Raw genomic sequence first — 17,696 nt, 5'->3', positions numbered from 1 at the left:
GCCTTCTTTGGTTACTAGGATGCTGAACATTCATTCCTGTAAACTTTTTGAGCTGGGAAAATCATTGTCTTACACCACTTATGCAACTTCTGTAGCTAAACAAGGACGTGGTTGTTTATTCTAGTAAAACATGTCTGGTAGACTATCACTTCAGGAGCATGACCAGAACATTGTTTATCTGTTCCTACCTGCCTAAACATAGGTATAAAGCTAGCATGCAGTGCACCAAAACCTTACTCTTTCCCCCAGTGAATCATAAGGCAGAAAACACAGATGTGAGAGACCATAAATGAGAAATATTCCATTACTTTCAGTGAGCTTTGGACTGTATTATATCAGTCTCTTAATTTCCACAGAAATAGTCCTTAAGATAGGTGCCTAGTTACTTTTTTTAAAAAAAGTTAGTGAAATTATTCAACGGTTACATGCTGATTGTTGCCTTATCAATAAATGACATTCTAATGCTCTTTTAAAAAACAATAACCAGTAATGTGTTTTATGGTGCATGTATGCATGCATAAGTCAATAGTCCAGAAAAGCTATTTAATGTCCTTCCTGAGGTAGGTCACTGCAAACATGCATGGAGGGCAGGCAGACATAACGTTATATCACAACTAGTTTGTGAAGTGTTGCTTACTTGAGGGTGGAAGAGTTGAATGGCTTTGTGATACTGGCTTCTGGGCTTTTGCTCGTTGGAGCTGAGATTCTCTGAAGTCTTTCTTCTCTTGATTGAGTGCTGCAGATGCTCCCATAAGCTCTTCCCAGCCAGCTAAACCAATGAAATATAAATTCTGTCACTAGCTACAAACCATTTGCTTTTTCTTGCTCAGAAGCTTCCCATATGTTAAGTGACAAACACTGATAACAGATCTCACAACCATTCAACACAGTGGACACCAAAATCTTTTCTCTATGTATTGCACAGTCACTAGCTATCATTAGCTTTTATTGTTAGCAGCATGCCACAAAACGTGGAAAAAAAATTGGCATACCAAGAACACTCCATTTACTATTTTGAAAATCTAAGTAACAGTTTAGCATTGTTGTATGAATAAAATGACCGGTTAAAATGTTTTCCCCAAGATAAGCTTCTCCACCCCCATGATGTTTCCTTTCTTAAGGGTGAGAATGCTGAAATGAAAACTGCTAGAGGCCGTTTCTCATGATATGAAGTGGTAAACAGACAATCCTGGTTGCTCTCATAGAAAATATTAGCTCCTTTTATGTTCCTTTTACTGAGTAAAAAGGATTCAGGGCAACTCAAGCCTGTAACAAAATAACATTTAGCTGTATTTTAATGGCATCAGTAAGCCCTGCTTTGTTGAGAATTTCCAGTGAAAGTCCTGCTCTTCCAAAAAGTAACAAAGGAAAATACTTTTCTCATTTCTACAAGGACATAGTGACAGAAATATTCTTGTCACCTTGTAACAAGTAGGGACTGAATGGTAGAGATGACATTACAGTGACTTTCCTAATGCTTCTGTATGTCTCAGTCACTATATATATATATATATATATATATATATATATATATAAAATAATTAATAATAAGACTGGTTGTATGTTTTGATGCTTTCCCTTTGCTGGTCAAAGCATTCAAGATGACCCTCTTTTGCTTGTCTCTGGCAAAAATCTGACGGAATTCTCAATTTCAAACTGATGGCCAGTTTATCATTTTCATGACGTGTTTAATTTCTTGTTCTCTATGACTATGTCCACCAGATAAGAATATACAAGTACTGTAATTCCACTGTTTTCTACAGCTGTAATCCAAGTCAGCTGGCTATGTGTGGTAACCAATTGTTCACCAAATAAAAACTTCATTCTCCTGAAGGAGAAGAGACAAGCAGACAGTCCAATGACAGTGATCCAGAGCGTGCTGAGAGCTAATTCCTGAGTCCTGGCTAGTTGACTAGAACAGGCCAACTCCCTAGAAAGGGAGCTTTCTGTCTGCAGTAGCTCTCAAACCTGACTATGGAAAAGAAGAATCACATAATCAATATACTAATGGGGGAAGCACAATGTATTTTGCACCATTAAAATAAGAAACTGAACACTGTCAAACATGTCCTCTCTAAAGTCTGCTACTTTCCCTGCAAAATCAGGAAAGTCTGTGGAATAGTTGACAGCAAGACAACATCTCTTATGCTTCCATAATCTGTGGTCAGAATGGGGAACAGACTCAGGAAGTCAATTCCATCTCTAACTTGTCATCTGCTTTGATTCTTATGTTCAAAAGTTTGTATGTTCAATGAAAAAATAGATTTCTTCTGCATCATTTATTGTTGTAAAAAGAAAGAAATTAAGAAAAATTAACTAGCTACATAGGACAAAATAAATGTGAGTACAATGAACATTTCACCTTTAAAATTACTGAAACGCAATAAAGGAAACTGTGTTAATCTACATTTTACACTTTTGCTTTGAATTTGTCATTTAGAAACACTAATCACTAACCTTGACTGTAGAATATTAAGAAATTACATACATTTGATGACCTGTGGGTAGAACAAAATATTTCTCTCTCCAGTGTTAATGACTGGCTTTGTCTGGCCATCTGGCAGGAGACCAACATATATCCCTTTATTTCGCACTGATTCTAGACTTACAGATCCAGTTTCCAAATTCTTCTCAATTTTAAAGTGACAATATTCATCACCTGTGCCCTAGGAAATTGAAGACAAAAACATGAATTCAGCAAGTGACTTGATGTAGCTAGTCAAGTTGAATATTTCTTAAGGCTTAAATATTAGCACCTTCTAATAACATTTCAGATTAACTTTAGGTTCTTCACAATGTTCTATATTATTATACATATATATATATATACACACACACACACACACACACACACATCTTGGTCTTGTTTATTCCTTTGTGAACAGAAAGATTGATCACATAATTCAAGTGAAAGATCACATATGAAGGTGTTCTGATTTCTGTTAGGATTTTAGCAAAGTCTAAGATACATTCAAAGGAGTTTCCCACTTAACTGACATCTTAATTATTCATTAGTGGGCTTTATCGTCAATTTATTTAGACTCAATACCACTTTAAAACCCTGAACATGTTTGTGCTCTGACACATTCAAAACAATTATATCAGTTCATATCAGCAAACAGACATAGGATTAGTAAACATTGAGTCTAATGAGCAAATTCTAAATGTCTCATTCTCTTTTTTGCTCTCAGATGTAAATCTGCAACAGTTAAACTCCTAGTGGGTGGAGAATATTATAGGTCCAAAGATCAACCATCCTCCAAGCCCAGTTTTATTACTAAATATACAGGTTACTGGTGAGGTATTTCAAGAATAAACTCTATGTGGTTGCCTGATGAGGAAAAAAAATCAGGTTCTTCATTTCAGACAAAACAGAATCATTTGTAAAAGCTAGGAAGTTAACATCTTCCAAAGTCACACCAGTGTGTGGTTGTTTAATAAAAATCAAATTAGCACACCCAGAATCTTGACAGACTCATCATCTATCTAGCAACAAGTAAATTTTAACTACATTCACATTCTCAATAGTTTAAAAATATAATCACGTCTTTACAATCAAATGCCAAAGAGACATGACAGCATCTCTTGCTATATTTTTCTATCTTTCCTTAGGCAAATGAAGGAAGAGATCTGAGACATTTTAAATATCAACAATTTTTTATCCCATTTTTATCCAAACAAGTAAAGTAAAATCTCTCTGTTATCACTAACAATTTACTCAAGTATCTTTATCTGCAGAGGGAAATACAAAAAAGATCTGCTTACTGTTCCATTGCACTGGTCATCTTCGATCTTCAGATACATTCCTGGGTTTCTCACACTTTCAAACATGCAGACTCCAGAGCCAATTTTGTGCACCTTCCAGCAGGATTCTTGCTGCTGCTGACCTGCTCCACTGCAGCTCCCATCAGGTCTGAGGGACAGAGCCTGGCAGACACTCGTGTTGAGCAAAATGATGGCACCATGGTGAAATACACCCTTCAAACCACAGACAAGAAGTCCTCTGTGAATAGCACAGCTTTTCTCCATATTAAACTTTGACATTTATATTGTTCATACTGATTTATTTTAAGCACTTCTTAATGCATTTCCATGTATAAATGGAAACTAAGTCCTAAGTAATTCAACTATACCTCCAGACTTTGACCATTTGCTGCGTTCTGTGCAGACACTAAGCTGGATAGCGGAAATATTTCCCTACTCCGCAGCTTTCTTGTTTTTTATTGTTCAGCAGCCCAGTGCAACATTCAGAAGACAAGGAGCATGGCAAGTTAAAGAATTTGTTCTCTTTTCAAATTAATTTGCCACGCAGCTCTCCTGTATGTATCTACCTTCCTACTTTTCAAAGGTTTACTAAGAAGTTTACAGATGCATCTTTTCTTTATAACAGCCCACCCTTAGGCATATAACAGCTGCAGTATCGGCATCGCTCACACCGTGAGAGCAGTTAAATGAAAACTTCTCAAGTGATGCCTACCTGTTAAGCTGTGGTTTAGCTCCACCTGGTGGGAGAGGATCACTCCTTTAGCTTGCAATCCTCTGACATTTGAGTAGATGCAATCTGCTTGATAACAGTAAATTTTAGAAGAGTCTTCTTAATTTCCCTCTGCCCACCTTACCTTGACATGCACAACAAATTCTTTGGAAAGTCCAGCATATCCAGTTGTTTCATCAGCTACTTTGCCTTGAAGATCAAACGTAACAGTGTCACCCGGGCTTCTGGCCGACTCAAGAATGGCACAACCATTTGGTTGAAGGTGAACACAGAGCTCACAGCAAGTCCTGTCTTTGCTCTAACAAAGTCAAAGTAGGAATAATAAATTATATGAACTACTAGACATGGCAAAATCCAGAACAGAGACTATCACAAAACAGTTTCTGTATTGTTCAAGTTTCCACAATATTACCAATCTAGTATGAATATGTCTTTATATTTTTAAGATTTGCAGTCCTGGTACCAGAGTCCTAAAATGTGGACTTCAGAATTTCAAAGCACAGAAACAGTTCATCTTATGATGACACAGATCTGAGGATAACATGAAGGATAGCTGGGTGCCTCAATCAGGAGGAGTGTTAGAGTCTTAGCCTAAAACATGGCAAAGAAGTTTGGAAAGTAAAATTGACATAGACAGCAAATGAACTACAGCAGCTTTCTACCATTAGCTCCTCTTCATTTGTCTCAGTGTTTGTCCTCATTTATTTACACTGTTCTCACAGAAAACACTTAAGGAGTCAGAAGTTTTACATGAAAGAGTATAGCAACACACTATTAGTGCTTATCTGTTCAGGCTTGCAGACTGTGCAATCCCACTGTATAAAAGAGACAATATACAAAATACATATTTATATATTTTATCAACTCCATCATTATTCTCGTATTTAAATAAAACTAGGACTTTAATAAATGTAAAGTCATAGAATCATTGAATGGTTTGGCTTGGAAGGAACCCTAAAGATCATCTAGTTTCAACCCTCCCTTTCCACTTGATCAGATCGCTCAAAGCCCTGTCCAACCTGGCCTTAAACAGTTCCAGGGAGGGGGCATCCACAGCCTCTCTGGGCAACCTGTTCCAGTGCCTCACCACCCTCACAGTAAAGAATTTCTTCCTTATAGCCAATCTAAATATACTTTCTTTCAATTCAAAAATGGTACCCCCATGTCCTATCATTTCATTCCCTTGTGAAAAGTCCTTCCCCATCTTTCCTGTAGGCCCCGTTTAAGTACTGAAAGGCCACTATAAGGTCTCCCTGGAGACATCTCTTCTCTGGGCTGAACAGCCCCAACTCTCTCAGCCTGGCCTCACAGGGGAGGTGCTCCTGCCCCCTGATTATCTTCATGGCTTCCTCTGGGTGCACTTGAGCAGGTTCATGTACTTCCTATGTTGGGATTCCCAGAGCTGGATGCAGTACTTCAGGTGTGGTCTCAAGAGAGCAGACCTGCTGGCCTCACTTCACAGAATCACAGGATCATCAAGATTGTAAAAGACCTTGAAGATCATCCAGTTCAACCATTAACCTCACATTGACAGCTTCCAACTACACCATATCCCTAAGCACTATGTCAAACCAACTATTAAACACCTCCAGGGATGGGGACTCCACCACCTCCCTGGGCAGCCTATTTCAACACCTAACAACCCGTTCTGGAAAGAAATGCTTCCTAATATCCAGTCTAAACCTTCCCGGTACAACTTGAGGCCATTCCCTCTTCTCCTATCCCTTACTACTTGGTTAAATAGACTCATCCCCAGCTCTCTGCAACCTCCTTTCAGGTAGCTGTAGAGGGCGATGAGGTCTCCCCTCAGCCTCCTCTTCTCCAGACTAAACACCCTCAGTTCCCTCAGCCGCTCCCCGTACGACCTGTGCTCCAGACCCTGCACCAGCTCCGTTGCCCTTCTCTGGACATGCTCGAGTCATTCAATGTCCTTTTTGTAGTGAGGGGCCCAAAACTGAACACAGGAATCGAGGGGCGGCCTCAACAGTGCCGAGTACAGGGGTCAGATCCCTTCCCTGTCCCTGCTGGCCACGCTATTGCTGACACAAGCCAGGATGCCATTGGCCTTCTTGGCCACCTGGGCACACTGCTGGCTCCTGTTCAGCCGGCTGTCAATCACACCCCCAGGTTCCTCTCGACTGGCAGCTCTCCAGCCACTCCTCCCCAAGCCTGTAGTGCTGCTGGGGGTTGTTGTGGCCCAATGGCAGCCCCCGGCATTTGGCCTTATGGAAACTCCTCCAGTTGGCCTCAGCCCATGGCTCCAGCCTGTCCAGGTCTCTCTGCAGAGCCTCCCTACCCTCGAGCAGATCAACTCTCCCACCCAACCTGGTGTCATCTGTAAACTCACTGAGAGTGCACTTGATCCTCTCATCTAGATCATCAATAAAGATGTTAAACAGGAATGGCCCTGAAACTGAGCCCTGGGAGACACCACTTGTGACTGGCTGGCAACTGGATTTAACTCCGTTCACCACAACTCTTTGGGCCCGGCCATCCAGACAGTTTTTTTACCCAGCGAAGCGTGTTCCCATCCAAGCCGTGAGGAACCAGTTTTGCCAGGAGAATGCTGTGGGAAATGGTGTCAAAGGCCTTACTAATGCCAAGGTAGACAACATCCACAGCCTTTCCCTCATCCAATAAGCAGGTCGACCTGTCGTAGAAGGAGGTCAGGTTTGTCAAGCTTCTTTTGATGCAGCCCAGGATACAGTTGACTTTCTGAGCTGCGAGTGCACACTGTCAGCTCATGTCCAATTTTTCATCCACCAGTACCCCCAAGTCCTTCTTGGCAGGGCTGCTCTCAATCCCTTCATCCCCCAGCCTGTACTGATACTAGGGGTTGCCCCAACCAAGGTGCAGGGCCTTGTACTTGGCTTTGTTGAACTTCATGACATTCACATGGACCCACTTCTCAAGCTTGTCCAGGTTCCTCTGAATGGCATCCCTCAGTCATGTCAACACAATATGAGGGCATTCTAGGCACCTTGGTAACACGTGGCAAGCCAATATAAATTACAGCTTGGAATGGCCAGGTATTCCTGCATCAAATCATTTAGACTATTAAAAAATCCTATCAAAGAGTAAAAAGTAAACTGAGAAAACAGACAAAGCCCTATGTTTTAATTTGTCTATTCATTGGCAATTTCCTGGGTTCAGTTCCGCAATTCTTAGCTGTTAATCTGACTGGAAGCATAGTTATTCGACAGATTAAAACAGCATTATTTTTAATCAGACAATGAAATGTAATTATGAAGTAGAAATCAGTAACAGCTTTTCCTACCTTTCCAATTACATGGCCATTGACAACAGCAAGAGCAAGACGTGGCATCTGATGACTGCTGAATATACATATATTTCGCCCTTTGACGTCTACATCAAAAAGACCTAAGAGTTAAATCAAAAAAAATGTTAGAAGTATGAGAGTATGTTAATTCATATTTGTATTTAATTACAATCGATGATTTATCATTTTCAAGGGAAAAGAATTAATCAAGTGTTTAACTTAACAGTTTGACCTCTCTGATCAATGAATCCCCTCATTCCTTCAGGAATGGGCATCTAGAGACTACTGGCTACTTCATTGCCTTGAGAAGAAAAACCCTGAGAGCTAATGATAAGGAACAAATTTCTTTTAATCAGCTTATATGGTTTTTTTTTTTAAAAAAAAAAAATCCATAACAAGGATATGAGGACTCCAGCGTAATGAACTGGGGTACAGTAATGAATTTATATGATAAATAACAGATCAGGTAGGGAACATAAAGCTCTTAGGTAGGAAAAGATAATTCATTTTCTCTGTATCCATATTAGAATTTGACATTCAAATCTCTCAGCATAGCTCACAGCTTCTAATATTTTAAATCTGGCCAATTTCCAAAAAATTACCTCTTCTAGTTATAAATACTGATGAAAGCTAAAGTAGTGCCATTTTTATTGTTTCCAACAGCAACACCTGATTTTTATAAATAACTGTGCCCATTGTGCCCATCAAGATGATACCACAAATCATAAAATACAGACGGGGCTTCTAGTCCTTGAGGCGAGATAGGGAGGACACATAACTGTCACAGTGGGTCTCTGTGTACAGATAGAGACAAAGCTTCCCAAGAAATTACAAAAGGCTAGACCAAATCATCTTCTGATATAATTTGCCATCACAACTTTGGAGGACTTTGAATTCTATTGCTTTAGATCTGCTGAAGACAAACAGTTCTACTAGTATCTGAAATGCAGAGTTTTCTATCAGGAAAGATAGGTAGATAATGTATGTCAGAGGGTTTTATTTCAAAGCACACGTAAGGAAGCAGGGCCCCTAAATGAGAATTTAAACAACAGCTCCCAGGGCAGCATTTGTGGAATTCTGTTGCACATGACTATTCTAGATGCTTTGTAAATACCGCACATATAAATAAACCAAACATATCTGAAAGAAGTTAAGGGTGAAAGATTTTGTTCTGAAGGCAGAAGAGGTGCATGATAGGTGTCTGCATTCATTTTGTACTCGTGTTTGTTTTGTACTCTGAAGTATATAAAAAAAAAAAATGGTTATTCCTGTGTCACTAACTGTTCCTCTGATATCAAGACAACTTTGTCATATTGTTCAAAAAAATCAAGCTCTTTTTGTTTACCAGTTTAATTCCTTTGGGAGATTACAGATCACACTACTAATTTTTCTGATTTACAATCTAAATTATTTGAGAGCCAGTTTATAATAATTTTGTTTTGATCTATCTTTCTAATATATTTAATTGTATTTATGATCTTTAACTACTGATATTTAGTAGTTGTGCATCAGATTTGGTACTTGCACAATTATACATGTTGCCCATTTAAAACTGTGGAGATAACACTCATATGAATTTTACACTAGCATGCAAAAATATACCAACCCCCCCCCCAGAATGTAATAAAAATGTTGCATTTTTATGCTGGAAAAATACCATTAGAAATGCACTAATTTATAGAAAGGAAAGTGCATCTAGATAAAAATCAGGAAACAGACAGCAGTGTGAACTTGAATTCTGCACATTAGATTATGAACTCTGCATTGTCTAAATGATCTGATTTGTCTAAATCAAATCAGATACAAGCCATCAATCAAAGACACAGCATTAAAGAGGAACAAAGATGTGCTTACATCAGTTTGGAATCCTAAATGCATCTCCTTGGAGGAAGGATACTACCGTGTTGTGCAACTGCTTTCAGGCATTTAAAACACTTGCAAATCCTAAAGCTGTATATAGGAGTTTTGAGTTAAACAGCGCTTGAGTCACCAAATACTTTGAACTCAGGGACCAAAACTGCTAAATAAGAAGAGCTTTAGTAAAACAGATTAACACCCCCTTTCAATGTCTGTAATATTTCTCATTTCCCATGCTATAGGCTGGAGTTTGCTGGTGCAGCTTTTCTAAGATGCCTTTATAAACTATGCTAAAGAGCATTGATTGCAGTGCTCTCCATGTAATTTTTGTGTGTCGTGAAAGATTCTGTTCTATCACTTTGAAAAAGATGTGTATAAGGTCCCTGGGAAGATGTTAGAAAGTCTGCAGAGCTCCATCACTACAAAGATAACAAAAAATATGTGTGTCTAATATGATACATATTATAGTAGGATGGAAGCTGATAAAGAGGTGGAACTTGAAGAGTGCCACTAAAATCAATGAAAAGGATGGAACAAAATTAAATTTTTATTTTATATATATATATATATATGTATGTATGTATACATACACATATAAATGCTCCCTATTAATGAACTATGCCTGGAAATTTGAACTTGTTAGCTTAGATAGATCTAGTTAGAAAAGACTGTAACTGTCCTTGCCATAGCAGTCCCATGGGAAGATTAAACTTCAGATAACAAGAAGTTTCTATTTGGTAAGTGAAAGCCAGTGACAAGATACCATATGAGATTTTTTTTGTGCTTTATATGCAAAACAAGCATATAACTTCTGAGTTCTTATTAATACATTTTAATAAATTACATCTATTAATTTATTAATTTAAATAATTAAAATACATTTTAATATTATAATAAACATTTTCTGTAGTTAAAACATTTACCGTTATCTACTCCTATTCATTACAGGAATCACTATATGAGATCACAGTCAGCTATAATGTTCACCTTGCTTGTATCTTTTATGTACACACGCACATGAAAAAAACTTTACCATATTTGTTTTTCTTGTCACCAAGAGCATCAACATGGCTATCTGGATGAAGGCAAATGAAGCCATGGGTGAGCCTGCTGTAAAACTGAAGCGTATTGCCTTCCTGAAATTTCCACTTTTCGGCAGCCCACTAGTTTTGTAAACAACAAGCAGGAAAGACTTATGAGAAGATGATACACAGGAATTTGACATACATGAGAAAAACTAAGTTGATTTCACTCAAAGCATAATTTGAATAGTTTAAATACAAATAAAAAAGTACGTTCTTACAGTTTCCTCTCTCTTGAGTTCCAGTTCTTGCCCTGTACAGATAAAAACGGTGTAATTAATTTACAGAACATCCTCATTCAGCTGCAGTGAGGTTGGGTTCTCCTCCTCACCAATTTTCACTTACTTCCTGGAAAAGTGCTGGCACCTGCCACAGTCAGTTCTCTAGCAATATTGCCATCATCCTGCCCCTGGTCTAGCCACCTGAAAACCAGAACCCATTTCATTAATATAACCTTGACTGGCAACTTCCACAATGGCGCTTGCATACTGATACTTCCTGTTCTATTTAATAAAGTCTCAAGGCTGACAAACAACAATCAAAAAATCCAGCTTTAGTGAAAAGAGATTGACTTTGGCAAAAATGGTTTTAATTGTTTGCTCTTAATGAAACATAAATAAATGCTTTGCTGAACTGAGGTACAAGGGCCTAAGCCAATTATTACAAATCAGAGAACTCATACTGGTCCTAGATCAATAACAAAAGGTGCAGTGGTCATGTTGTTTGCTCTTCCTGTCTTCAAGAAGGCTACAGCAGGATAAAATAGTTCCATGCCCTGAAAATCCCTATACAAATCCAACACAGGCAACAATTTTATCATGTCTGAACTATACTTTTACAGTGCCATTGTACCTGCCTCACGTCTACTTACATAAGTTAAGTTCATCTGAATCAAAAGGATTCACACACTGTGGGAGCAAGATCAGCAAGCATGGCATTGGGCTCTAACAATAAGTAGCACATACCCTGTATTTTTCTGCCTAAAATGGATTTGAACTCTCCCTAAATTATGTATGAAGCTAGCATTATAGATCTCTTCATAGCAGTTCATCTCATCTAGAATACAGAATCAAAATTAGGTCAAGCAAAGATGAGGTGCCGTATCTGATAGGCAGAAAGTCCTTACTCACACATAAATCAGTCTCAGTGTGCACATCGCTCACTCCAAGCTGTCTCGGGCAGTTATTTATTCACTCAGAAAAGTGAGAGGAGGAAATAGAATTGAGGTGCCACTGGCAAGCTGCAGCTAGATTCATACGTGACTGGACTTTACTATTCCTAATATTTGCACTGATCTTTATCAATTATAATTTTTTCGTAAGGTGTTGAGAATTAATCAGGCATAGATAAAATTAGAAATGAGCTATAGAAGAGAAGATTCAGAGCAGCACCATCTTCAGAGGAAATGCAGGGGAAGCTAGGGTTGCTTAAAATTACAATAGAGCTCAGTGACAGGCTGCAAGGCAAATGAGAAAGAGATGTGGCCAGCTAGCTGTGTTTGTGATAGCCATTTCACAAGAGCTTAAAGTCTGATACTGAGCTCATTGAACCCCAAGTTAATCTCCACACTAACTTCAGTAAAGTAGGACCAGTCTGCTAGAGAGACAGAAACCCACTCTTCTGAAAAGCCTTACACCACATGACATGGAAGAATGAATGGACCTGCTGGTGTCAGATCCAAGGTGTTGGATATGGGCAATGTGTCAAAAAAGTATGTCCTTTAGTTCACCAGGTGCAAGAATGGAAGGTTCCCAGGCAGAATTTTTTATTTCTTTTTCATTAGGTCAAATGCACCAGAGATTTGGGGCAGATACTACTCAGAGACCTGTAAAAATAATCAGACCATTTCAGCTCACTTTTTAGGAAACATAGATTTCCCTTGACATGACATTTCAGAAGAAAAACTATGATTAATTACAAACTCATTAAAAATCTAACCCAAATGAAACACCACCAACCTGTGACAAAGAAAAGTATAATCCAAATCTGTTATAGGATCCTTGATTACAACTTTGTCCAGAAACCAGCCGTTTCCTGAGAATACATTTTTTAAATTAAAAAAAAAAAAAAAAGTTAGTTCATGAGAGGAAGATTTAATGGCTTCTGACTTCCCATGGCTTTCTCTCTTCTACTGGAACTGCAAAATCTGCAGCTCCACTGCCTGGAGAGAAGACAGTACCTGCTCTAGCTACTGTAGAGCTTGTTTATGGGCCTGCAAGCTCCTAGGGCCTCCCTGGCTGTCATGGCTCGAGTGCTGCACTTCTCCCCCATCATTTAACACAGACATTGTATGAGACTTATTTTCTTTGCCAATCAAAATATCAAAAAGACTAGATAGCAGCTTATCACGGCTCAACATACGTTGCTATGTTTTTCAATATTTAGGCTTAAGAGTTTGAAAAACAGGTCTTGTGATTGCAAGCAATTTGAGTTCCACCATTAATTGGGTGTCTAATGACAAGATAGTATAACCAAAATCTCCAAACGCATCTTTATAATATAACTCATAAACGCTAATCAACCTAAAATTATAATAGCCAATTTTATCTATAACACAGACTGCACAAGACATATTCAGTGTCTTATCATGCAGACATTCCCCCTCTTCAGAGTTTTTCCATATGAATTAGTCAAAAATGATGGAATAGTAGCAGGTGACATCCTTAATATAATGGTTGAGAGTATACTGAAAGCAAACAAAATTTGAAATTTGTGATGATACAAGAAGATAACTGTGTCACTTGAACAGTTTTCTTAGAAGCCTTTGTCTTTCACTTCCAATAAGTTTTCATATATTCAGTTTAAGAAATACATATTGTATTTCAAAGAAAAGGTCAATAACTTTGCAGGCAGTTTTCAGTGATTAGAGAGAGAAATTACTGACCTGATCCAAGACCATTGTGTCCTATAACAATCTTGTACAAATGTCCAAGGTGCACAGCTTCAACAGCAAAAATGTCAGTCTGTAATCAATCAACAAAAGTTCAGTAAAATCTGAAAAGCAGAACATTCTTCAGCTGTGGAATCCCAAAGACCTATAAACCCATAGAACTCTTTCGCCAAGATCATCCTTTGAAATATCAGCTAATGATAAGGTGAGAACAAACCAAGGACACGTTTTCTGAAATAAAAGTAAGCAAGCCTGATTGTTTTGCTAATGGAAGCAGTTCCATTAAAATGAATGGGATCAGAGTCAGAAAAGAGAAACTAACTGAACGCTTAATTAGCTAAACAATTACAAATTACAGCAGATATCAACGTTAGAAATGCAGATATAAAATGTAAAGTTTCATTTTCTCTTCAGTTATAAATCAAACTTTTAGAAGAATTAAAAACAAAATTACACAGTTTACCTATTTTATAAATTAAATTTCCATCTTCCAAATGCACTGGTATATCTTTAGAAAGTATTTTTGGCTTAATTGTGGAATTTTGGGGAAACATTGGAATGTAGTCATTATCTCTTTTCTAATTGCACCTTGTCTGGAATAACCATCCACCTGAGAGAGAAAAGCCAGTCAAACATACCAGAAAATGCCCTGTCTTTCACTTACTTGTCCTTTTAAAAATTTCTTGGGCTTCTGTGACCTGAGCAGCTGTCTTGATCCTGTATCACCTCTTTCTCCATAGACAGAAATATAGACATCAGCCTCAGTTCCAGCATTCCACAATTCTCCTGTTGTCACATGCACTTCATAGCCAGTCACTGACAATAAGAGATGACAACCTTTCGTATCACAAACACTATTATAGTTACAATAACATCTAGCTGTGAAAGTGCCTGTAGAGTCCAAATACATCTGTGTCAAGGACAGTTAGGGTATAAAACCTTAAAAACCCTATTCAGTATTCAGTAAAATAATGTACAGACTTGCTTTGGTGTTATATTTATGCTTTTTATCCCAGACTGTCACTATGAGGAATGCAACCAGAACTGAACTTTAAATGCACAATAGTATGTCTTTGTCCTGCAGCATTATTTGAAGCCATCATAAAGCTGAAAAGTAAATAACATAAATCCAAGATTAGCCTCCCCGTAAGTGGTAAGATCAAAACTGTGAAAAACAACAGGAGCCATTAACATTTTGAATGCACGGGTTAACCAAACAAGCAAAAACCTAGCACCAAAGTTTTTGTTTTCTAGGACCTCAGAAAGCTGCATTGGTTTATTGTTTTACTGATTCATGCAATAGGATAGTGTAGCTTTCCTCTGTTACATTCCATATGAAAATTCTTTGAAGGCTGTAAATTTGGGAGGAAAAAATAAGGACTTAAATTCAATAAATTGGTTATTGAATGGAAATGGATAGTGCAAATAAAATTAAATTTGAGTCAAAGTCCAAAAAAACTAGAATAAAGACTGTGATACATAAAAATATGTATCAGTAGAAAACTGTGCTCATTAAAATGCAGATGTGGGAACCCGATAAAATTCAGTATTAACATAAAAACTATGTAACTATAATCTTCAGTAGAAACATGGGGAAAGCCTATGCCAACATGCAGTAACAATATTTTGTTAGACCAATTGAGATATAGAGAGAACAAAACGGTGAGAGAAGCCCTCATTTTCCGGCACACAAACTCTTCTTCCAGATATAGGTGTTCTTGTGCTTCTCTGTCTTGCAAGTAGAAAAGAGTTTCTGGACTGTTGGGTCCAGAAGATCAACATTATCATCATTCAATTATCAGTTTCCATTTGAAATATGCTATGAAGCTTGACTGTAATCCTCTGAAGGAGGTTGCTCCCATATCTCACTCTTCTGATGGACAAGCACCTTCTCTTAATAACCAGTGAAAATTTATTCATGATCAGTCTGTATCTGCAATTGTGCTAAGTGGCCATTCAGTGTTTACAACTTCTCCCTTGATGGGTATTTTTTTTATGATTATCACACATTAATTTACATGGCATTTGTGTGGAGGTTATAAACAAGCTGTCTTTAAAGAATTAATTTTGGATAATGGTAAAATCTAGCTAAAACAGTAGCACTCTGCACAGGTTATTTTAATGTGCCCACACAGAACACTAGTGCTAGTTCTCTTCTAACATCAGAGCTAACGCAATTTGACATGATGACTGGGTACCTCTAAATTCCACTGAAGTACTGTACCATAGACATATGCTATTAATAAATCCAACATAGAGCCTTAAAATAGCTAACTTAAGCAATTGTCACATTTTTTTTATACTTCTCTTTACCTCTCATAAGCCTAGGGATCATCCCAGCTTTGCAATTATTTATGAGTATTTATAATGCTTACAGCTTTTATCCTAGGAAACACTGACCCTCTTAATGAAACGAAGCTGGGTCAGGGGAAGTTCCCACTGGACATTAGGACAAGATTCTGCACTGAGAGTGTGATTTGTCACTGGAAGAGGATCCCAAAGGAAATGGTCATAGCACCAAGCTTGTCAAGAGTTCAAGGACCATCTGGACAATGCCTTTAGTTATATGGTTTAGGTTTAGGCAGTTATGTGAGCAGCAGGGAGTTGGACTTGATCTTTACAAGTCCCTTCCAACTTGAGATGTTCTGTGATACTTTCCTTTCCATGGAAAAGCATGCAGAATGGAGATTAAGAGAAGGAAATGCATTCTTTACATCCATTTTTGTCTATAAGTGTAGAACATTACATTTGTAAACACATCATTCTGAAATTAGAAAGTTAAGTTTATTTATATATTTTAATTCTTTTCCCAAAGCCTATGGATTATGAGAGATAGAACAAGGAGGTAAAGCACATAACTTTTTTTTCAGATTAGGTATTTTTATTTGAACAAAAGCCAGCCACATTTAAAGTACAGAAGCTTTCAACAGTCTTTAGTTAGCAGCAGTCATCTTTTGTTTGTTTTTTTTTCCAGAGCACACCTGTCTCAATATTGAAAATAGTTTACATTTAGGAACTCTTAATTAATACTTACTTTACCCACATCATTTACCATGTCATCACCTGATCTATTTACTTCCCCAAATTTTTCTTTACATCACCCACACGAACAGACCATGGTAGAGGCAGAGAAAACATTTCTCCAGACCAACCATCCTATGTCTAAGACAACAACAATCCTATTTCTACAGTTCCCTCCTTTGTTAACTATCTACTTTCCAGTTTCTGCAAGAAGAAAAGCAAAGGTCCACCAGGCACCAAACACTGCGTAACTCTGATTTATCCACAGCAAATAGTCCATCGTCGCATAATTAAAGATTACATCATAAAACATGAGCAGAAGGGGACAAAAGTAGGATGGTTGAGGATAAAAAGTCAAACAAATGGTACTCAGTCCCCCAGCATTAGAGCCACAAAGTCTCTATGTAATACTTCTTAACACTTTAATTCAGACGTTTTTGCTTTGAATAAAAAAAGGCTGTTAAATCAGAAAGTGTTGCAGCCTCTTTTTATTCAGAAATTGGTTTTAAAGTGCCTCTCATCATCTCTCTTTCAGACTGAATCCAGACCTCTTCACTGTTCTGTTATCAAACTATCTTCTCTGAAGTTAAAAGCTATGTTCTCTTTTCACTGTCTCATGCAGAAATATAATATTGGCAAAAAGACACAGAGACAGTCTTTCAATTACTAAGTTAGAGATGAAACTGCCTTCTCCAAAGCTTTCAGCATGACCCCTCTTACACTGAGGCCAGTAGAAATGCACAGAGACTCTTTTCTTCCTCTCCTGTGGGAGGGAGAAATTTTTAACTATAAAATGCAGATTAAGAGGACGGTTTATGTGTGCTGTTGTGCTTTACAACAAACCAAGGTTACCTGATAATAAAAATCTTTTATTATATCTTTATCTCAGAAACAAGAAAACAACCTACTGAGAAAGAATTGCCCAAAAATTAGAAGGTTGGTAAGGTCAGTGTCCCAGAATATTAAGCAAGAGAACATTTGGGTAAGAATAGATACTGCAAGGAGAATCGAGCATATTCTATATAACATGTTAATCACCATTAACTAAGGTTTATTTAAAGGGGGGGGGGG

At 37.8% G+C, this 17,696-nt stretch overlaps 1 protein-coding gene across 1 annotated transcript in view; it reads right to left on the bottom strand.

The window, feature by feature from the left end:
* The window catches only part of LOC113477320 (lipoxygenase homology domain-containing protein 1-like), a 159,821-nt gene that overhangs the window by 134,953 nt on the left and 7,172 nt on the right, over positions 1 to 17,696 (bottom strand). Inside the window, exons 4-14 of the mRNA XM_026843568.1 lie at positions 14,269 to 14,420; positions 13,599 to 13,677; positions 12,673 to 12,748; positions 11,060 to 11,136; positions 10,936 to 10,967; positions 10,666 to 10,795; positions 7,773 to 7,876; positions 4,620 to 4,793; positions 3,766 to 3,978; positions 2,489 to 2,666; positions 638 to 769 (exon numbers count right to left, since the gene is read on the bottom strand). Of these exons, the coding sequence (XP_026699369.1) occupies positions 638 to 769; positions 2,489 to 2,666; positions 3,766 to 3,978; positions 4,620 to 4,793; positions 7,773 to 7,876; positions 10,666 to 10,795; positions 10,936 to 10,967; positions 11,060 to 11,136; positions 12,673 to 12,748; positions 13,599 to 13,677; positions 14,269 to 14,420 (1,347 nt within the window). The remainder of the gene's footprint in view (positions 1 to 637; positions 770 to 2,488; positions 2,667 to 3,765; positions 3,979 to 4,619; positions 4,794 to 7,772; positions 7,877 to 10,665; positions 10,796 to 10,935; positions 10,968 to 11,059; positions 11,137 to 12,672; positions 12,749 to 13,598; positions 13,678 to 14,268; positions 14,421 to 17,696) is intronic.

The sequence above is a fragment of the Athene cunicularia genome, assembly GCF_003259725.1.
Source record: "Athene cunicularia isolate RWA chromosome 2 unlocalized genomic scaffold, athCun1 chr2_part1, whole genome shotgun sequence".
Taxonomy (NCBI): Eukaryota; Metazoa; Chordata; class Aves; order Strigiformes; family Strigidae; genus Athene; species Athene cunicularia.
This window is presented reverse-complemented; position numbering and strand designations above follow the sequence as displayed.